Source organism: Embiotoca jacksoni, unplaced genomic scaffold (genome assembly GCF_022577435.1).
Source record: "Embiotoca jacksoni isolate LCO1_2020_lvr unplaced genomic scaffold, fEmbJac1.0.p SCAF_16, whole genome shotgun sequence".
Lineage (NCBI taxonomy): Eukaryota > Metazoa > Chordata > Actinopteri > Embiotocidae > Embiotoca > Embiotoca jacksoni.
The window spans coordinates 1307430-1331486 of NW_027185296.1; the positions used below are offsets into that span (position 1 = coordinate 1307430).

At 41.1% G+C, this 24057-nt stretch overlaps 1 protein-coding gene across 4 annotated transcripts in view; it reads right to left on the reverse strand.

Moving 5' to 3' along the window:
• Window positions 1–24057, reverse strand: part of sbno2b (strawberry notch homolog 2b) — a 59101-nt gene that overhangs the window by 17160 nt on the left and 17884 nt on the right. For all 4 annotated transcript variants that reach the window (XM_069150126.1, XM_069150125.1, XM_069150127.1 and 1 more), the window contains exons 4-5: window positions 20041–20164; window positions 739–915 (exon numbers count right to left, since the gene is read on the reverse strand). In XM_069150126.1, coding sequence (XP_069006227.1) covers window positions 739–915; window positions 20041–20164 — 301 coding nt within the window. The remainder of the gene's footprint in view (window positions 1–738; window positions 916–20040; window positions 20165–24057) is intronic.

Sequence of the window (24057 nt, forward strand, 5' to 3'; positions counted from 1 at the left end):
AGGAGAAATAAATGTAGTCTGATCGTATCAAAAGGATATCCTCGGACTCATCTAATTCAAAGCAAACTCAACAGCAATGTGAGCGGCGATGGAGGTAAAACACTTGGAAACATCATGCAGTTTAGAGGGGAAGCGTGTAACCCGGGTTATTTTCTGTAGCTTCAATTTACAAAAGTTCCCTAAAAACCTCACATGCAGACTATTGATAGAAGCCACTATTTACAGATGTCTCTTGAATGCCTCAAATGCAGATTATCGATACTTCCTACGATTTACCAATGTTCCTAAAACGCCTCACGAGAGCTATCAATAAATGGATTCATTTACAAATGTTCCCTTATTGCCTCATATGCAGGTTATTGGTAGATGCTCGAGAAGTCAAACAAATGTTAAGATAAGAAAAGAATTGTTTTCAGTGTAAATTACACTGAAGCCCGAGGCAAAACAGAGTTGTAGCACTGGTGATATTGTGTGTGTTTTTGTAAGAATGAACTTGAGCACACTACACAATGAAAGTCTCATCTGAGAGTGAAGCATGGCAGGGAGCCAGGGCAGGGTAGTAATGTTTACAGGGTAAGAGGTACAATGTGACCCTTGTTTGCCGCCCTTTAATGTCCACCTCCTTCAGTGTAGACACACATGTGGTGATTTAAACAAGTCTGTATTACATAAGATTTGTTGATGAGGTGACCCGTTTTTCTGGTAAAGACATGTGTGCGTGAGTGCTTTTCTACTGACCTCTAACTGGCTCTGTGCTGGTGTGGTGGCGGTACTAGTGTTGACGTCCCAGATTGTGGGCACTGTGTCCAGGTTGTCTGTGCTGATGAAGGAATGAGCATCAGCATACTCCGACAGTGAGTCAGCCGGAGAGGAGAACAGAGAGTTTGTGGAGAGGTCATCAATGCAGGACAGGTCCTGAAGACAAATAAAAAGAGAGGAGGCGTTAAGTTGAACTTCTGAAACTTGTAAACTTTTTGGCCACATAGTTGAAGCTTATCGAGCTTTTAACATGGTCAAAGTGACACGTAAATTCCTAACTCAAAACCAATGTATTAAACCACATGGAGACAGCCCTTCACAATCAAGCTTTATGCAAAAATGAAGGAGGATCATAAATCGTGTTTATACATCAAACAGACTCTGCACAGGAATAATATATGCATCGCAGAAAGAAAAAAGGTGTGAAATGAGCATGAATGGGTGGGAACCTTGGACAATAAAGGTGCCACATTCATTCTGGATTTCAGCCAATACCGAACCCTTTGGGAGTAACATGAGTAGCCTAAACAAAATCTAATCACACACAGATGTGTGAGTGTGAGCATGTAAAACAGAGAGCGAAGGGCAGGAATAATGAAACTGCTTGTGTGTGTGTGTGTGTGTGTGTGTGTGTGTGTGTGTGTGTGTGTGTGTGTGTGTGTGTGTGTGTGTGTGTGTGTGTGTGTGTGTGTGTCATTTCAGCTATGGCTGCCTTCCAGTCGCCCCTCTATTCATATCCTTTTCCAAGCCATTAGCATGCCATGTTCTTTAACTAGCCTCTCACAGGCACCCCTGTGCCCCCCTGAGACTTACAAACATGAGGAGACAGCCACTGAGTGATGGGGGTGGTGTTGGGGCGTGGAAGAGAACAACAAACTGAACACAGGAGAAATTGTTGTTAGAAATAGGAGTATGGATCTCTTCATTTTATTGTGTGAATGTGTCTGCTTGTTGTCCATTGGTGAGACTGCGTGCGTGCGTGTATATATATATATATATATGAATACACACTGGGCTTTACGTGGAAATTCCCACACCCCCACGTTTCAGAAACACCCTCCAGAGGACCACGAAGCAGCCTTGAATACTACCCAGATGGTCTAACTCGCTAATTCAGCAATTTTATTTCACTGTTTGACACATGTTAAAAGGAAGGTTTCACATTTTGGAGAGTATATGAGATGGGAAGATTGTGACCACACAATGTCCGTACAGTATGTATGAATCTACAACAAGCTGCAGGCTAACTTAGCATAAACAGCTGACCTGCCACGCAACCAGTGGAGAACCAGGAAGAAACTGATCACAGCCAACAACCCCTCTAATGCAGTGAATTGTCAAGTTGACATTTTGTATAGATAAAACAAACAAAATAAAATGATTTTAAATGGTGAGCTTCAGGAGAGCTTTGGACAGAGCCATTTTCTGTGTTGAAACACTTCCCCATTTCCAGTTGTTTTTACTTTACTAAGTTCATTGGCTGCTAACAGAAGATTCATATTTAGTACAAAGGCATGTGTTTCATTCACGTGTCAATCTTGTTGTCCAGCTCCCAGCAAGAGATAAAAAGAAAAAAAAAAAAAGAAAAAAAAACAAACACGTTTTCATCTGATTTTCAACTTTTCAGCTGATTATACAGAACAGTTACGAGTGGTGTTGAAGCACAATATGCTTTTGGGACAGAAGATGAGTTTTGTAGGCAGAACAATACTGTGCTGTGAGAACCGAAAGTGAAGAATGTCCAGAAACAGAGATAAATGATTAGCTGCAATGATGACTCAATCTTAACAATATGCTGCTACTGATTAACGCTGAGCGGCTGCGCCGGCTTCTGTCATAGCCGCCTGTTAGCCATTACTCACAGTTCAGCTGAAAATGTTTCACAAGCATGAGAGGACGAGACGTAGAGCTCGAAGTGTTAACGTGACTCCATCATGTGGGAATGGAGCATGGGGAGGACGGTAAACAGCAAACAGACAAAAGCGGGCTCTGCCCCGTGTGTGCTTACGCATACATCGGTATATTTTTGCCCTCTGACTTTAGACAAACAAAGAAACTTACTGACCTTAACGTGTGAATGTTTGAGATTTGGAAATAGTACTTTTCCCCTAACGGTCAATCTTATCAGCGCTTGCCGGTAGTTCTGTGATTATGGCTTTCTTTTCAACTCTATCACCCTATCTTTCTCTTTCCCTTTCTCCCCGTGTTTGTGTGTTTGCTTCCTGAGGGCAAGATCAGGCACAAACTCTGCAAGCAGGCTCTTCAGAATCGCTCTTTACCCTGCAGACAGCTGTGTGGAGCAACTGGCTTTTGTGTGGTTACAGGAGAGCAAATGGACAGAGGGTCCTTGTAAAATATCACAGCCACTCCCAAACACATAACCTGCCACTTTCTCCCACCTTTCCTTTCTCCATCTTCTCTGTTTATTCAGTCAAGCGTGTGTCTTCCTGTCTCGTCCTAGTCTGTGTCCTCTTTCATTGCTTTGCTCCCTCCTTTCTTGGCCCTTCTGACGGAGCAAAGATGAGTAAACAACAAGCTTTGGAAAAGGGACACCGTGTCACCAGAGGCATCATTCCATGGAAGCATAATTAGGGGAAAACTCAGATAAGCACAGGCACTCGTATTTCACCATGAAAATAGTATTGTTTGTGTTTCTTGCAACAGAGTTAACCACAAACATTTGACGAAAGGTTAGTGGTTGAATTATGTTGCAAAAGTACTTTTGATAATACAAAACAAACCAAATCTACTCCCTCCGATTTGATATGAAAGCACAGCTTAAGTAGTTATAGTTTCTTTTTATTAAGACAGTTATGGTTATTCACCTCTTAAAATCTGAAATGGTTTCAGTATGCTGCATCACAATGCTGTTTATCATTGCTCGGTGTTACAGTATGTGACTTGCATCAAATAAACCCACGTTTGTGGAATCGCAGCAAAGTGCAGCAGTTATGTTGGTGCTAACCAAGACATGTCAAACCACAGCACCATGCTAATCGAGTTGTTAAGCAGAGCGTAACAGAGGCAGCAGTGTTTGTCCCCCGGCAGGCCCCGTACCCAGGGCTACTCCATCTACTGCGCCGCATAGTGGGCCCTGCCAAGCAGAGATAAGGCTTGAATTCCAACTGCTCTGATGGTAATCTGGCTCCTTCCAGAGCGCACGGCCTTACAATCACAGAACTTCTAATCCTGCCTCTGTCTCTCTCTCTCTCTCTCTCTCTTTTTCGCCCTCTGGTGTCTTTTTCTCTGCTGTGCAATAAATACAATATATGAGCGTTTGTGCATTTTCTGAGGGTGCAAATGTTTCTCTCAGGTAATTACACTTGCTAGAAATCTTTGGTCTTTCTTGGAATACGTAAAAAAAAAAATATATATACATCACTGAGAGTGTGTGCGTGTATACGTGCGTGTGCTCCTCCTTTGTTCATCGTCCTTTTTTTTTTCCTCCCGCAAGTACCTCTTCTACTTCAGTTTCTCTTCTGTTATGAATTCTAAAGCCAGTATTTTATCCTTCCCTTTACAACCAGTGACGGTGAACCCACGGACAAACACGGCCATCCTTATTCCCACTAATCTATAACATGGTCCGATCTTTGTGCTCACCGTGAGAAGCTTTGCACTGAAGCTAAACGCACATATGCACGTGCTGAACATCATGTATCCACAGAAACAGTAAATTGCATTTGAGTGTGTGGATAATGATAGTTTTCTGCGTGCTGATAATGAATGTAGGGACACGGCAGTGAGAAGCATCTCCAACAAGATGCCTGCAGAGCTGCAGAGTTGCTTGGTGGTTGTGGTTAGAAGTGGCGGTTATCAGCTCTAAGAATCAGACCTGGAAAAAACACTTTTCAACATGAGCCGCCCACAAACAGCTCAGCTTCATCATCGGTTTAATCTGTTAAAGTTAATCTATTAAAGTACATTTATCGTGCAATGAGTAATCTTAAAAGTGTCACACAAACCCCTCTCCTCAAAAAAAAGATCACAGTGAATCCTTAATCATGAGAGGTAACTACAAAATTCAGACTACATAAATATTAGCAAACACGGCTATAAAGAGAAGTGTTTATCTGTATTACTAATGCAGCTTTAACCGCTGCCATGGGAGAAGTGAGGAACAGCCGTTTCTGATGACTACAATGACACTGGTTGTCACTGATAAGCGACCATAAAAGGAAGTCTACCATCCCTGTCTTTTAGTAAACTTTATTAACTCTAACTTACATTGGGATCTTTGTCTATAAATGGTGCTCTTCCCTTTTAAAAGTCAAAACTTTTTCTAATCAAAAATACCATCAATGATAGCTGTGCATTACTGACTCAACATGTCAGTCGTTAAACAAATACGTTTCAAGGGCCGCTGCTAGTATCTCCCAGTAATCTCCATGACATTACAATGGCAGCTCCTCAAGTTAAATTAAGGATGAAGTTGTCTATTTTTGTTTGTTTAATTGGTAACAAACTTTTACTCCTGAATTTGGATTGGTCAAATCCTCCGTATTGTAGTTCTTGTCATGCTAATGCTCGGATGTTATGCAGCGATGTATAAGGACAGCCACGTCTCCTCTGACACACACATGGCGTTGTCACTTTTCACTGGTATTTTCTTTAACATGTTGGAAATGTTGGAAACATTTGAAATGTCGACGCTGGTGCAATGACTGGGTTCCTTCCTGACTTACCACCTGGAGAGACGCTGCCCCAATTAGTTTTGATGCAGTTTATGAACAAGCCAAAAGCTGTCATGTCCAGAACCACCCTGAGAAAGAAAAGGCCTTTTTTTTTTTTTTCTGCCTTTAGTTTTCGTTACTGCTACAGTTTTCACCAGCTACCAAAAAGCAAACTTCAGGTAAGAACTACTGGATACTGCGCAGACCTCGCCCACATCCTGTTAAACTCAATAACCTGCCTGAGTGCGGGGCAAGGCCTAGGCCTCAGCCAGGCCAGGCCCAGGGCTTTCCCCTCCTACACACGCCAGCTTTGCTGCTTTTCCAAGGCCAGGAAACAACCCTGGCCTCCCACTTACCCTGCACACCCACATATAGTATACACAAACACTGACACACACCTCAAATGACCTCACCTTCTCACCGACACATTTCTGTCCTCTCTTGGTGGTTCTCTCCGTCTTTAAAGCTCCAGCCCCCTTGTTTCCCATCCCCGTCATCTTTCCTCTCTGTGTTTTTCCTGGTTTCCTGGCACCTGATGTTGTTGATGTGGATCATTTACACATAAATCAAAGACTACTGCTGTAGCGCATATTGACCGAGGCCAACCAAAATCTGTTTTCACAAAAAGTTGTTCAACTTTCACTCTTCTCTTATTATCCTGCACAACCACAGAATTCCTGCCACAAAATATTGCTGTAACAATGTAAAAATGAACTAAATCACATCAATATTTGGTCTGACCACCCTGTGCCTTTGAAACTAAATTGTTCGAACATTGATCATCGAGAACCTGGTACAGTTCTGCAGTGATTCTTCTGAGTAGTAGTAAACACAGGGGTGTGAGAGTCATACTCTACCACAATGGGGAGTCTAAGGGTTATAAACACTAATAAAGGTTCTTGATTGTAATGTAGGCCGTACAAAATCACAGGAACTTCGCATGAGCCTGTTAATAGGCCAAGGTGCACTGAAATCATTTCTGTGGTGTGTGTGTGTGTGTGTGTGTGTGTGTGTGTGTGTGTGTGTGTGTGTGTGTGTGTGTGTGTGTGTGTGTGTGTGTGTGTGTGTGTGTGTGGAGAAGGTGGTGGTACAAAGACGTATTCAATCATCCTCACCACCCCAGTGATCAGCTGACTGAAACAACCCTCACCCGACGCTCTCCCCTCTGGGGTCAGCTGTTTACCTTGTCCATGGAGTCGACAGAACCTGATTGATGGCCGGTGTGTGTGCGTATGTGTGTCTTTTCACGTGGTAGGTCCGGGGCCAGGAACTGAACAGCCACCGCTGGTTTCTGTCTGGATTATGTCATGCCAAGCAGTCTGCCTGTCCTGCGTCCCTGACATATCTGTTGGGCTCTGACTTTAATAGCTCTGAGCTTTTCCTTTTTCCTTGACCTTCTCACAGACTCGCAGCAGGCGCTGACTTTTTGGTTTACTTTCTACTGAAAAGACCGTTTTGATTTCAGTAACAAATTGTGATCTGTTATCTGTGGTGTGTAATAGTTAAGCACACTAGTGTTTTGTGGACAGTATGAGCTGTCTTTAGCATGCAGACATAAATCTGCTTATCCAGTAACAGCACTTTGATCAAGGAGCCAGTTTGTCAAAAAGCCACTGTGTTTTAGAGCACATGGAAAGTTTTCCATCTGCTTTGGTAAGACCTTTTAGTCACACAACGTCCAACCAAAGAAAATACATTCTCATATTTTTTAAATGTCAGCCAACGGCAACAAAAAGTCAGTCATAGAAAGATCCACTTATGACCCCCATTAAGATTAAACGGCCCTCTCACCATATGATTTAATCTGTGCTCATTATGAAATTTTAACTCAGGCCCCGGCTGACATTCTTTTATTTCACTGCAGTTAAAATTGCAAATGTTATTTTGAGGGAATGGTCTCAGAAATAATGGGTTATTATTGGTTTTCAATGGATTTACACTTTTTAAAAGGTCAAAATTACTGCGTCCTTGTCTAGCCCTTCCCAGACCAACTATCCTGGGGGCAATCAAAGCGACATAGCCAGTCCAACAACCTCCTGACAGGCAGGCCTTCACCTCAGGCCAAGTCTGACTAAAGCTAGCTGGGGACAGCTTGCTGCTTATAAGCCTCCTGGAATTTTCCAGTGTTTTCATATGTTCTGGAAAATAAAAGGATGCCATGTCAAGTGTCCCAGCTGGTAGCCGGATGACAGAGCTGGTTTGAAAAAAACAGTCCTTCTACTGTAGCTGTGTATGTAGGAGAACCAAAAGCTGCACTGTGCTGAAACCAGCAGGGGGGCTGCAATGCACAATGAACAGAATATCACCAGCAAATAAATCTACCTGGAAAATTCAAATTCTCTCTCCAGCAAAGAAAGTGAAGCGTGTTAAACGTTGAGAATGAGAAAAAGAAGAGAGAAAAGAGCCAGAAAAGCAGCAAGGAAGATGTCATTTACAGCTAAGAGGACATCACCCACTGATGGGTACCACCACAGAGGCATGTCTCCACAGTTTAAACCTACGTCTTGAACCAACAGGTAAAAAATAAAAAATAAAGACAAAACTGTGCAGAGGTTTTAGGCACTAGAATTAAAGCAAGGGTGCTTTCAGAAATAGTTTTTATTTACCAGTGAGCCTCACGCAAAGTGCAACAAAAGTGAACTAAATCATATCAATATTTGGTCTGACTGCCCTGTGCCTTTAAAACTAAATTGTTCGAACATTGATCACAGAGAACATTTCTGCTGTGAATTATTCTGGGTCTTCATGTAGTCTGAGGCGGCGTGGTTCACATGACTTGAAACATCTTAAGTGCCTAAAACTTTGCGCAATACTGTACATCCCCAAAACACGATAGGCCTCTGAAAAGGTTTGTAAAATTTTGAAACCCAAAGCAAACAAACTGAAAAATGACTCACACAGAATCAGGCTGTGTGTGTATGTATTTATGTTTGTGTTCTGTGGGAGAAACATATTAACAGAAATGTGCATGTGGGAACCTGCATCCTCACTGCTGAGAAAAGTGGATGTGAGGGGAGCGTTGACGCAAGATGACGTCTAAGTTATGCAGAAATCTCAACACAGCTCACCACACAACACTTGCGACAGGCGTAAATCCTGTCATCCATAGCAACTAAGAGAAGATTTAAAATATGTTGTTGAATTCTGAGTTTAAAAAAAAAAGCGTGTCAAGTCAGGTGGAGGACCAACAACTGAGCGACAAAAAAAGGTTTGCAGTTGTATGAACTCGAACATCTAAAATTACATCATAAGCCCGTTCTAAGGTTTTTCATATTACCTCAAATAACCTTGCTCTCTTTTGTCTTGTGCATGACACACGCCCACGCTTTCACACACCTGTGGTCAGTGCACTGCTATCACACTGTGACTCAGGATGGTGGGCTCATTGCCCGTAAGTTGCTGATTTGGATTGAAGCCAAGAACTCAGCGAGCTACATCACCTGACTATCCTATCTCAAGTTAATAGAACTGTCTCAAACATTTAGAAACAATATGTAATGAATTTGCTTCACACTTTGACGGGGGAAAGTGGAATGTGCTTCGACATTAAACAGCAGCTCAGTGTACTGAGCACTTCTATGGGTGTCTGCCGTACTGAATAAATGACGAGTAAGCTTAAAAAAAATAAAATAAATTAAGATCTACTTAATGAGGTATATAGAAAATACTAAATTGAAATGTCCAAGGTCCTTTGTATTCCTCATACACAGAGAGAGGCAGTTATATCAGGATGTCAGTTTTAGGGTCATGTAGCTCGCATGCTTTTTAACTTTGGGAAGGAATTGGGGCAACAAAATTCAGCTGGCCAACAGATATAACCCCAATGTTTTTGCTGTGACCTGACAGTGTTGTCCACGAGGTCACTATGACGCCCCTAATCCGATACAACCGGCTTGCAATAAATCCAGCCTTTAGCCTCATAACAAGCGATGGACAAGTGGAGGGTCAGTCATTATGAACTTACGCCGTACAGCCAAATATTTCTCAAACCAACAAAACAATAGTCAAGATGATTTTAGAACCTAAAAAGGGACTTAAGAGAACATGGAACAGGAGGAATGTAAGCTAAGGGGTGAACAAGCTTCTAATATTTAGTTTAATTTGAGTCGTCTTACTTTAAGTGTGTGCCAGAGAAGTGTTAATTCAACCTTGTGATTACTTTGGGAGCTCTGGTTTGACATGGCATTTTTAGTGCATTAAGTGTGGAATGAAAAGCAGTGTCATTGTTATGCAGTAAGCATTTATTATTTTTTATTTTATTTTTCAAATCAATAAAAAAAAATACAACTTGATAGTCCTAATGTTTTAGGACTGTAGAAAAATAAAGAGGTGACAAAAGTTTCCCATTTATACAAGCAAAAAACAGGCTTGCTCATAAAGACCCGTAAGATCTGAGCTCTGCTCATTCTGCAGCGGCGGCCTTATTTTCTGTCTTCTATTCAGATGTGACAGATTTACTGAATCTTGTATCCTGCTGCTTTGTCGTCACTGATAATTCACTAGAATGTGGCCCTGTTATGGTGTCTCATCACTGAACACCGCCCTGAGTTATTCAGCGATTACAACAGTGTGACACATCTAATGCAATGCTTTTGAAACAGCTTGAATTACCACGAAGAAAGTTAGATATAGGTAAAGCATGCAAGTTAAGCAAACTGTCAATTTTGATTTGTCTTGGCAACCCTTCATATCGAGCACCCATCAGTCACCCTCACAATCATTGTTTGCTCACTTCCCGTCAGCAACAAGCAACAGGCCATGCTTGAGGTTTTTACGTTATACCAGGAAACTTAACAACATTTGCCCACTGAAAGGTTGCACTCTTGTCCTTAAAGGAACGGTTCACAAATCTACTGAAAAGTCATTGGTCAGTAGTTTTCATCTAAAAGAAACCATCTTCGAAAGAAACCCACTTGATTTGTGTAACTCTCTGTGCCGAAGATTCGGGTTAGCTTCTGATCAAATTCGCAACAATATTTTTGCACAGAATGAGGACTGTGAATTTTGTTGACCGTCTTTTATTATATTAGCTCATAGGGAAGGTATCCCTAAATGGCCGCTGTGTAGTGGAGAGAGGATTACAGCAGGCAAAATATTTTTTGATGTTCACGTGACTATTGTTTTAGGACAGCCTTAATACAGTATATTATGAATCTAAGATTGTGTCAAGATGGCAAGTACACACTGGTAATCCATGCATGGATACTATAGATGTTACGAATAAAAACACCCCAGTCAGTGAGCAGCTTACCCGACAGGACCTAACACAGCCAGGCTGTATCTGCTGTGTACTTTAAAAAAAAAACATTGTTTAAAGTATATAAACTACTTGAGACCAGCAATTCCTCAAATTTCTGTTCAGGAAGAAATGCTCATATGGTGAGATTAGCCAATCAACTTAATCAAAAATTTAGAGGAAACAGGCTCAGCAAGCCTTGCTCTAATGAAGTCATTTGACTGATATAAGCCACAATTTCACCAACACTGCAGTCTGAATGAGTCGTGATTAAAAAAAAACAACAACGGAGTTTTATTTACAGCGCACCTCAAATATAGGCATATTTTATAGCCTTCCAGAAAACCGACAAGAGTGCTATTCAGCCTGACAAGATATCAGGTTGTAGCACTTACTGGAAGACAGCAGGGAGTGAGTCGGACAATCATTTGTCATAGTGCCTGGCTGGGAGTGAGAGCCTCAACGGTCAGATCACAAGTTAGTGTCAAACAAATAACAAACAAGGACAAAAGATGGCTTTCTGTAATTGGAATTAAATTTATTCCTACTCTACAACAAAGTTAAAGAGGGAGTTCCAGTGGAAAATATCCATAGTCTGAGACATAGCTCAGTCTTGTTCAGGGTACAAGCCTTTATAAAGATTATTGAGAAAATAACTTAAAAACTTTTCTAAATAAAGTTTAGATCTGTAACATGCTACTCATGTTTCATTTGTTACAATTTTATTTTTTTTAATAACGTAAAATTCCAAGGCAGGACAAGCTCCAGACAGAAAATACAGAGTAAAGTAGAAACACAGGCCTGCTACCTTCAGCACTATAATTACACGGAAGTATTTAAAAAAAAAATTTAATTCAAGGAAGTTCAAATAAAAAAGACAACCACAGGGAACAATTAACTGGCTGCTAGTCTTATCTAGAAGTTGCTTGAAAATGACAATAAAAACTCTTCACACAGTCGGTCACAATTGCTCATCTAACAGTTTTCAATTCCTGACCATGAAAAGCAAAAACATCAAGTGCCAAATCAACAGACTTGATTCAGCTTAATATACGTGGCAAAAAGAAGCAAACAGTACCTTGGGAAGCGGTCGTCCCAGCTGAGAATACAATTTAGTCCAGAACTGCATGAGAGACATGGGTCCAACCGCTGCAGTATGGGGAGGGGTAAAGGACACACACACACACACTCCTGCTTCACCTGGAATCCCTGAATTGGACAGCCTCTTCCATGTGTTGGTCAGAGTGTTACAGCTGGCGCTCTTCCACCCAGCAGTGGACTCTCACTAGCCCTTTTACAGCGCCTCTCTGGTTCAACGGACTCATCTGCCTCTGCCACAGGTACGCTGTGGACAATGAGCTCACACATACGAAGCTCTGTTGCTCACAAACAGGGACGCACGCAAGCCTAAAACATGCTTCCTGCTCCACCAGGACAGTCAGGTATTTGCATAAAGGGCTTAGTCATAGTGATTGTGGACTAGTTCCTCCGAGCTGAAGAAGGTGGTTGGAGAGTGAGCGAGAGAGCGGAGGGGAGGGGAGGAAGGGGAGGGAGGAGGGGAGGAGAGGGAGGGAGGAGGGGAGGAGCTTTCAGGAAATGATGCTTTTGTTGGTAAGTGACTAGAGTTACTGGCAGTCAGGCCCATTTTACTGTACATGGTGTAACTCAACCGCATTTGTAGTGTAAACAGTATTGCGCTCTGGACCTGGCCGCTCCTCACACCCCGCTGCTTACCGCTATGTTTAATGGGCCTGGGCCATTATTTAATGATTATTATATTTAGAGACTGACTCCCTGCCTGGCTGCCTGTCTTCATACTCCACTTTTTGTCTCTCCATTTGTCTACAAAGAATCAATTTCAAGGCTGCTGTTCTCATAATAAATTCTCATTAACAAAAATATATACAGTATATCTCTATAGCCCAGAGGTGTAAAAGCTAATAAGGAAGAAATAAGTTGTCTAATTAGCTAACTGGAAAGGTGAGCAACTTATGAAAATGTAGCTGAACACCCCAGAGGACTTCAAATTTCAGTTAGCCTGTCAAAACATTATCTCATGAGTAGCTCTGTTGTGTTAATTAGCACAGAAACAAATCTGATGACCGCAGTTATGATTTACAATCCAATAAGTGTTTGTTCTAAAAACATTCTAGACCGCTGAGAAATGACAATAAAACAGATGAAGTTGTCAGAAATGTATTAACTGGTCAAGTCAAGCTGCAAGTTTTCCTTTTCTAAAGCTCTCTCAGGCATCAACAATTATTTCTATCTGTACACAATTACAGGCAAATACCTCATTCCCATTTACTGGAACTAGGGGCGCCATTGTCCCAAAAAGAAAAATAATTAAAACTGCAAGCAGTGATAACGGGCGCTACGACTATGACGGAACATTGCTATCAGGTGTCTTCAGGGCGGGACTGCTGTCGAAGATGTAATGAAGATGTAATGTTTGAGGAAGATATGTACATAAAGGTTACAGTCAGTTGCAGGTTCATGGCGAGACGCTCAACACGCCACGACACGGTCACACCCATCGACAAAAACAAATTCATGATGCCGAGACACTTTTCGGTACATCTCAGTGTGATACACAAGTCCAACAAATTTGGTGCACGTAGGTGAAACTAGGTGCCGGAGCTGCACTTTAGGGGGCGCTGGCGAGCCGGTTGGCCACGCCCACTCGCAAAACACATCAGATGTATCGTCTCACCACGCCGGATGTATGTAACACGTTTCGTGAGGTTTCAAGCATCCTTTGACCTTAAACATCAACTTCCTGTGTCACGGCGAGACATCAAACTTTGCCGCATCGCCATGGCGACGCCCATTGACAAAGTCGAACGAATTTCTCAATATATCATCAACTACATGTTCAGGTTATTGTGACCCGACTTTACGTTCATGGGATCAACCGGCTCGACGTAGAATGTGAAAGTATGAAAAGTGTCATTTCCGGTGGCCAACAGGGGGCGCTATGACTGTGAGCGAACATTACCACACAGGGGTCTTCAGGGCGGGGCTGTGATGTTTGGAGAAGGTCGGTCCATGTGCATACGATTTAAAGCAACTCGTAGTTTCATGGCGAGGCCCTCAAAATGGCCGCCTCTTTACGGGCACACGCATTGACGAAAACGAATTATTTATACAATTTTTAATCCCAAACATGTTTTCTATCCATAGAACCTAAATTCAAGTCGGTCCGACAAAATCCCTCGGACTAGTTCGACAAAGTACAACGTGTAAGAATCACCCAAAATGGCGACTAAATTCAAAATGGTGGACTTCCTGTCGAGTTGACGTAACGGTGCATTGTAACTTTTTTGTGCGTCTAGGTGTGATACACGTGTCCACTGGATTTCATGAATTTAGGTAAATGTGGCCGCCGGGGCATCTCTGTAGGGGGCGCTCTCGAGCCGTTTGGCCGCCAGCGCCAGTGGCCGCGACTCCACTAGAATACGACATTTTTCGCCGGGAGACAAATGTGTATCATGAGTTTTTGAATACGATGACGCCTCCAAAAAGGCAAATCACTTTGAGAAGAATAATAATAAGGACCGAGAAAAAGAAAAAGAATTCTTTGAATAACAATAGGGCTTTCGCACCGTCGGTGCTCAGGCCCTAAAAAGAAAAGAATATTCTGGGAATCTGATTGCAAATGGTGTATTTCAACAAATCCAAGATGCTGATCAAAGGCAGCGCTCTGCAAGTCTTTCTGATAAGAAAGCAACTGTTTAAGAGCTACTCATAAATAAAGAGATTCTGGTATTTAGGAACAGAAATAATGTGATTTATCTCCTTTACGAGTGGAACCGAGGGCCCATTTATCCAGTCAGCTTCCAGGAACACGATATCAAGCTAGCGTGCTGAGGTACTGTAATGTCCGTCTCTGCTGGACTGAAGGGGAGTCGGACTCTCTGAGACGGAGTGGCGCCTGTCCATGGTGTCATCATCGTATGAGTTGGAATCCTCTGAATAATTTGTGCGTGTGTGCGTGTGTGTGTGTGTGTGTGTGTGTAAGGTGGACGGCCATCGGGGAGGAATGAATCATTGATGAGCTTCTTTGGAATACTGCAACACCCAAACACACACGCACACGCACGCACACGCACGCACACACACACACACACACACACACACACACACACACACACACACACACACACACACACACACACACCGCATTGCATCGTTGACTAAAAGAGACGGATGCATGCATGACTTCGGCGACAAAACCGAAAAACTGGTGTACAGGCACTTTAACACTCAAACTCATGTACACATATTTACTGCTGGTGGTGGTGAGAGAGTTGAACGTGTTTGACTGAGGCCACATACGGTGTAAGTAAAAATGTATTGTCATTTCGATTTGAGTGATTCTGGATTGATTTTTATTCAGATTTTGTTTCCTGTTCTAATTGATTCTGGTGCGTTTTTTTTTTTTTTTTTTTTTTAATTTAATTTTTTTTTAACTCAATCAGCATGACCTAATGCTGCGGTGTCATGATCAAAAGTGGCATCCCTGCACCACGCTTTGTCAAGTTACAGGACGTCTCCCACTGCATGAGATTATTTTTGTCAAGTAATTTTCTGTCTAATGTCTTTTGCAAATGCTAGTGTATTGTAAATGCCGTACATGTGGATTGACAACATGTGTAAACTGTCAATGTAGACAGAAGTACGGTAGGTCTAAACTACAGCTACAGCCATAATCAAATTAAAGTAGATCAGGTGGAGCACTTGCTCCCGGAGGAAAACAAAGCACCTATTAACAACCCTTCAAATTAACTTTTGACTTCCTCCTTTAAACTAGGCCATTTAAAAGACTTTGTGTTAGAGCGTCGTACAAGGAAGTAACCGAGAAATACAAACATGATTTATATCACGGCTGGCTTGTCTCAAGAAATAAGCCAAGAAAAACAAGACATTCTTCTAAGCTAGTACACTAAAATGCTAAGGTGCAAATTCAACTGGACATTTCTTGATGTGTTGTGCTCATTTATTCCTTGACATGTTTAGAATCTTTCGAATATAATAGAAAATTGTAGTTTTTAGGGGTTTGACTAATGTCTGCACAAATAATAATGATAATGAGTTTAGCGCTGCTACAGCTACTGTTACACAGTCCTTTTGTGTGTGTCGGGATGCGTGTTGTCCTCAAGCACACATGGGATCTGGGATTATCTGACACTTTAAATACATGGACAAGCAGATTAAGATATAGTTACATCATCACCTTACAAAAAGACAGACTTTTCTCCAGCAGATGGGTGTGCCATTGGTCTTTAGAGCTCGGATGGGTGAAAGACTAAAAGACACATTCGCGTTTAGAGTTTGGGGTGTGACGGCAAATAAAGACATTTCAATTCTACAAAAAGCTGTAGAGCTGTAGAGGCAATGCAAATGAACTTTTCCTCATAGTGCACTGTGCACGAGTGGGGTGTGTAATAATGAGAGGAATGACACAGAGACGCAACGAAAGTGTGTCGCTAGAGTAGAAGCCAGGGAATATGCCTAAACGTGCCTTAGTGTGTAGATACAGTAGGTGTACAGTGAATTGAAGATACAGTCTGTGAGTTTCTGTGTGTGCTTGCAGGGTGCTGTTCACTCCTTGAGGTTAGTCAGAGTGGTTAGTGAATGAGTTCTGCTTCTTTTTTTTTTTTGGCTTCCAGTAAATCTTGTTGTCATTCTGAATCTCTGCACACACAGTCACATGTCTGAGGTGTACACATGATGTAGCTTGCACGTGTCACTGTATCAAAGAGTACACTACTCATTCTTAGCAGGGTGGCATTTACTCCACGTTACAGCTCTCTCTTTTTTTTTTTATTCAAATGACCTCTGGCGATGAACGCACAGGGTTAACTCCACTGATGATCAACCCCCCTATCAGCCTCTGTCTGAAGATCAGCAAATGCAATTAAGGCTCTGCTTTGTTCGCTATGTTTCCACGGTTTATCATCACTTTGCTGAGCCCGAGCTCAGTGTTTGAATAATGCCTTTGGTTTATACGTTGCTTTGACTTAAGGACCGAAAAAGGATTTTTAAGTGCAAATCTTCTTTCTGGTGAAGTTTCCTTGAAAAAAAACCTGTTCAATTTGGTATTGATATATCAAATGATTGATTACTACAGTAAGTAAGTAAGTTCATAAAGCCCTCATCTAGATCTATTTAATCTGAAATTAAAATGATAAATAAAGTTAAAACTTTTGTTGTATGTCTGTTTAAATGTTTGTCACTTAATATATATATATATATATGAATGACTCCACGCTACTTACCAGATGCATTGATTACATACAACTTAATATACTAACATTATGCGCTGATGTCTCATTTGGAAAAGAGGTGTCAGTGGATTTTTCTACTATGAGGTAAATGGGGCATTGGGTGATGCCACTGAAGCACAATACAGTCAAATACATTTAAAAATTTAAAAAATAAAATAAAATAAAATGATACATTGACCTTATTCACATCGTGCGGTCATGTATTGGATTTCAGTTATTAGGTAGTGACACATTGAAACTGACAGATAATCCAAGAAGGATATCAAGTCTCAAAGGGAAGTCTATTAATTATAATACAAACAAACATCCAGCTCCTGTTTTCAAGTTATCAGCAATCGCGAGCTCTACTTCCTGTCCACATGCTGCAACACTCTTACAATATGTGGATATTCCAACTGAGTCCTGATGAACTGCATAAACAAACTATAACACTGCGGGAAGCCATGCGAACCAAAAGAGCTTTCCCGAATGACTCTACAGCTGTAACTGAAAATGAAAAATTGCTGAGGTAAACATGGCAGTCACACACACGCATGTCTTCTGTGCCGTCATGGTTCAACAGCAAAACAAAAAATAAAAAAACAAGACATCTTGCTTTCTGATTGTGGATGGACAGAGGAAGAAAAGTGGACAGCATCAATGTGGAATGGAGGATTTAAAAAAAAAAAAAAAAAAAAAAAAAAAAGGGGGGGCTGAGCGAGGTGGCGGATTAGTCACGAAGACCCTGTGACTTACATTTTCTCCCCATTCTTCACATGGCAGGGTGTGTCCCAAACCAGAAAGAACAGCTGAGAAAGCACAACACAAGCACAGAACATCTCTGTGTCCCAAACACACACACACACACACTCACACTCACACTCACGCTCACACATCGCAGCGTTCCTCGTCTCTGACTCCAGGAAACCAAACCTGCGGCTCTTGAATCTCAGTAATCACAAAGGAGCTAATTTACGCCACAATCACAAAACAACTGTCTTCTAATTATGTACATACAGATGATTGGATCCAACGTGGATCACATAATCAAGAACCCTCAAAATGACTTGTAGGGAAGAAAGCTTGCAACCAGACAGGCTAATAGTGGCAGATGGAAAACTAGGGAAACCCCACATGAATCACAAACTCTATGTCAGCACTGCAAAGCACGGGATGAGGATGACACATCACTTTCAACCAAATGAAAACCTTCAGGTGTTTGTTCTTGAAATCCCGACCCACAACACGAACACAAAACATTATTTATAACTTCATGCACTGTCCTTTTTTCCCAGAAAACCAACACAATCATACACACTCCGAGAGCCAAACACGAAAATTCTTGTGTGTAGTACACATATGTGTGGAAATGTGTTATCTCCATTTTAAAAAAATCGGGGTTATTCTTGCAAGTGTTCCTGTATCAGACACATTCTAATGTACGTGTAAGGCCCCAACTTCATTTGGCAAATCCTTGCCTCACATCAAATTGAAGAAATTACACAATATAAGCAGAGCTTATGTCAAAGCCTGAGGCTGAAAGACTTTGTAAGCTCCTGTGAGACAGTCAATTCATCCAATGCACACAGCTAAAGAAACATCTTTCAGTCAGATTGGCTCATTTATAAGCACTTAGATTTTTAGGTGGTTTATTTTACAATTTGTATTAAAAGTGTAAAAAATGTAATTTCCTTGTGTAAAAATATCAATGAAGTTCATAGTTTATATAAAAGTATTTAATTACTGTAGATGCTGAAAAAGGTCTGGGCAAATATCAAGAAACCTGCATTAAAACTATTATTTTAATACTTTCCCCCGTTTAGTGGTTTTCTTTATCCAAAAGTGTTTTTTATCTAAAGAACAACTTTAGACAGGTTGTGTGTGTAATCTAATACTGCAGTGTGCTGTTTCAGCAGGGCAACTCACTCGGGTACAAAAAGAAATATTTGTCTTGCTGCTGCAGTTTTTTATAACTGCTGGGATTTAGAGATATTTGTCTCTAATCCACAGTCCTCGTTGTCTACATTTTTTTTGTATCATAGTTACTGTCTAACAAAGAAATAATCCGTGTTGGGACATAAAATCCAAGTCATGAGCAGTTCAGTTAAAAAACATTTCATTCAGTGAAAGTCCTCAGTAATGTATACACATATAGGAAATGACTTGGGCCACTGCGGTCACATTTCAGCCCATCGATATTTATTCACTGCTTTGGTCTTATGTTGAACTGATAGTTGTGCCTTCTTTAGTGTCAGACAGGGAAATAATAAGGGCCAGTCGACGTGGTGACCCATGACTCACCCTTCTTTTACACTCATCATCATCGCACATTGTGTTTTAATGTGGCTCCAATGTGGCGCTCATCAACTCAGGCCAAAATGGCTTCAGATTAGAAACTCACTGGTTTGTGTCATTACAATGGACCCTGTTCGTACAATGCTAACTATAAGAGAACGGCTGGATGGACACAAAAGGGCACAAAAATATGAAATGCAAATGATGCATGATAACCATCTGGAACGGTAGGGTAAATCTAGGCCTTCACTGCCCATGTCTAACAATTTCCCATTCTCAAATAATTGTCCCCGCACAGACCCTCAAATCATTCACAAAAGTGTAAAACCACTTGAAGAACGTGCCTAACATGCCCACAAAATTGCATAAACGTATCACGTTGTAGATGCAATTCCAAGCAGATTCTGGGTTTACCTCACAGCAATTTCTGAATGTGCCGAGTGGAAGTGTGCAAGAATGTTAAATTACAGTGTCTTATTAATGACATGCCTTAACAGGAATGGGGCAGGTGCTGCTGCAGTCGTCTAGACAACACGAGGCTTTAATAATGTTGCTCTATGGTAAATTAAGCCGGGCTGAATACACATAAAAGACAGGATGAAAGAGGTGGGTGGGAAGCATGGCGCTTCCCTCTGATTAGCAAGTAAAGGAGAGCATTGGAGAGAGAGACAAGCGTCACAATACATCCGTCTTTGAGCAAACGCAGGAGCGTTTTTATCCTGACTCTTGCAGTAATCACAGTTTGTGTGCGTGTTACTTTACTGCAAATATAAATATGTGAATTGTACAAAAGCAACAGGAAACCAACCTGAGGGAAATCTCCATTCCTAGGAAGGCTGAGGCTGGAAAAGTCCACGTCAGGGAGTCCCGTGTACATGTCCATGTGCATATCTGGAGTAGGGGTGGTAGTGCTGCTGTTCAAGTGGTATTGCCTAGAAGAGAAATGAGAGGTTTAATTTGTTTAACGATTACTTATTTCACGTAAAACGGACCTATGCTGTTTTCCAACAACGACATACTTCGCACTCATTCAGTTACAGAAATTGAAACCTTACAGCTGCCAAGAACCACAGCCTTGGACTACACTGCAATAAGCAGCAGACAAGTAAAATGGCCACTCAAGCAGATTAGTATCACAGTCAGGTCAGAAGATCATTTTTTCTAAAGATGTGAAAGTTGTATTATTTTACTATAATACAATGATCAAACTAATAATATTGCATTATATGACGTTTTTAACAATTCCAACACGTCACACATACCGAGTCAACCACTTTCAGTTCTGTTTGTTGATAACAGTTTAAGAATTTTATTATGGACTAATGCCACAGGGGTGAAGCTGTAGTCTTGTTGCGTTAGTGAGTGAAAAACTGTTAATAAGACAGAAATCTGAAACCAGGTGTCCAAAGCCAGCAACAGCAGCAAATTTAACTGTCTGATATACAAGTGCGACAAGAGAAAAAAAATGTTCAGGTCAGACAGGCAGACGGAGGGCGAGGTTAGAAAAAAGCCAGAAGAAAGTCAAAGAATAGAAACAAACACAACTCCTACCCGATATGAAGATCCACTTATCCTGAATACCAACCATGCCCTTGTGCCCTATGTGAATATCTGACACAGGTCAACACACCTCGTATCACCAACATGAGATATTTTGGGATTCTTGTCGAGTACAACTCATTATAACGCAAAATGCTGACAGTGGTGGAAGCACAGTCAAAACGAAAGCAAAACTAAAGGTGAAACTGTGAACCGTACCAGCCCAAGTTTCTCTCATCCAATCATGTGCCAGGGCTCAAGCTCAGGGGGGATTGAGCTTGGCTAAAGCTATTCAAAGGATTTGGCTCTGCGTCCTCAAGCACGGGCCAGAGATCAGTGAGACTGATTGATTTAAGTTGAAAACACACCAAGAGGATGAAAGGGCAGCCCTCAGCCATGTGTATAGTAACCAAACCATGGAAACATAGTTTGTCTTCAAAAACAAAACAAAAAAACAACAACATGCAGCAAAAGGTAAATGCATGTAGATATATATTTAATTTGTTTTCTAGTTTGGGTTACGATCAGTTTTCAAATTTCAGAGTCAGCTTTTTAAATCACCACAAATATCCCTGTGCTGCAGTGCAAACAACAGTTTTTAGGGGTTTACTGGGACTACTGATACTAATGTTGGTTCACAAACCTTTTTTGTGGCATTTGCAGCAGCTCTGTTTTCTTTATTTCTTTATTAAACAAACACGAGGTTAAATATGACAAGAAATTGCTAACCCACCCATTGGAAAAAGACTTATTAATCATGAGTAAAGAATATAAACTAGAAAACAGGTAAAGTGACTGTTCAGTTCTCAGAAAGCGCTATGAATAATAACACTCCACGCTGGAAATCCCCTCTATGGACATTTGGCCAACAGTGATATGACAGTGATATCATTACAGCAGAAGTCTTGGCAGGGCAGCATCAGCTGCTTTCCAACAACACAAAGCTGGTTAGAGACTCCCAGCCAAAGCAGCTGACTGATTGACTATCCGTATGAAGACTTCCCATTCTACAATCTCTGATTTGAGGCTAAGTACTGGCCGTGAATGCAACAATGTCAGTTTAAAAATCTCCAGTCAGTCAGAGTTTACCACAGTGACATTTGACAACTAGCTAGAAAGAGGTTGATTATATGGTTCAGTTGTAAAGTTGTAAAGTTTATTGTGGTGTTGCTGTTAACTGGCAAAGTAGATAACACCCTTTCAACACACTTACACCCACGGAGCAGTACAGCGTGCAATAACTGGGGAAATAAATCCCAAATTGAAAATTAAATGATTTTCAATGTACACCTTATATTACCAGGGCTGTATAAATACTACTTTGAGCGCGGCAGATTGACTTTTTTGGACTCCCTATAAGTGAGTAAGACAAAGACATGCAACCATTTCAGGTTTCGTTCCTAAAACCATATCTCGTCATAATTATATGAGGAAACATAACCCTTTCACAACAGTTAAACATTTCTTCTACTACAGAGAAAACAGATGATTATCAGAGTTTACTGGATGCATAAGTGTTAATACTAAACAATGACACACAACTGCTAAGAATCCTTGTACGAACACTTCCTTACAGCTTGCACAATCATTAAATTGAACTATTGCATCATCTGTGTGCAGAAGGTGAACTTCAGCTCATAAAACTGGGAAAGGCCTTAGTTTGACTGCAGGCCAAATCACCAGTGAATAATACAGAAATGGTGGGCAGCTGGTCAAACCAAATAGAGGAGCAGATATCGAAAAGCTCAACTCGTTTTAGTCTCTCAAAAAGACAAGAAAGAGGCTGTGTTGTTTCTACAGCACCTCTCCTTGAAATGTGGTGTATAGGAAGCAATTATCAAGCACTATAATGGAGTCAAGAAGCAGCAGCAGTGTGGGGGAGACCCACCAATATACTGTGACTGCTACTTGTAGAAAAAAAGATTCAATACAGTGGGCTTTTTCTTCCAACATTAAATTGTTTTAAAAAAAGAAAAAAAAGAAAGAAGAAATACATTTAACATGGGAACAATATAAAATGCTAGTATATTTAATGTTGTACATAAGTAGCATTAATGTAACGATCACTGCACACTACCATTACTGTATATATATTTTTTGGCATCAACCAACCTGTGCTGAGCAATCTGTAAGGAGTGGACTGTTTGATTTTAAATCCAATGTGCGCCGAGCCAAAACAAGGACAAACAGTCAACAGAACGTGGTAGAGATGCAAAGCCCTGAGGTCAAAGCCCTCTGTCCTTTTTATTTAGTTGAAGTGAGAACAGAGATGAGACACCTTTAATGTGCTGCAGCACAAATGTCTGCACAGAGTGAACTCCTGATCCTGAGGCCTTGTTCTTCTCTAAACATGTCTGCCGCATCACTCTGCAACTAAACATTTACTGACAGAGAATAGTACTGAATTTACATTATTTTCAAAACCGCAGAGCTTTGAGCTTGTTCGATGAGGGTCGATATTACCAAACACTGAAGTAGTAGATGATATCTAATCATACCAATCTTTCGCTGAACCACAGACCCCTCATGTTTCTGATCATATTTGCACACCATAAGACCGAGGGGGAGATAAGACTCTTGAAAAAGCTGCTCGGTGGCAGAAAATTCCACGTCAAGTGAACTTGAAAACCACACTGAGCTTTCACGTCATCTGAAGCTTGCACTTTCAAAGAAACCCTGCACAGACAGCAATAACAATACAAAACACCTCAACTTGAACAAAATACACATCCAGTTGTGTTTCATTTGACTCAGGTTTAGAAATGATGACATATGTCATTTTAAAGGTTTTACTTTCACGAGCAGGAAATCCCATCTTCAAAATAGTAAGTCCTTAATACTGAATCACAAAACAGACCATTTATGTAGATGTACAAACCCACACAACTCTTTCATTCTATCTACAAATTTATTATGTTTGCATTTGTTAAAACAATGCCTTGCCGCTATTGGAATTTAAACACACGGATAGTTGAGTCAGGATTTTTGACACAACAAAGTAAAACTGTACCACTGCTGTGATACATTGAGTGTCACCATGGCATTAAAATGAAGTGTACATGTGACCTTTTGTATGAGACTGCTGTTACGGTTAATTCCTGATCTTGCAATACCAGAATTACATGCGGACAGTTTCAAGTTTAGTCCTTCTCTTTTGCTCGCATACCTGTACTTACTGTGCCTAACTTTCTCCCTTACTCGTTCTGAGATTAGTCTTAGCTCCAAGCCGTTTAGATGTCAGAAATATGAAATGAAATTTCCACCCCTAATAGAAACAGATCTTCAC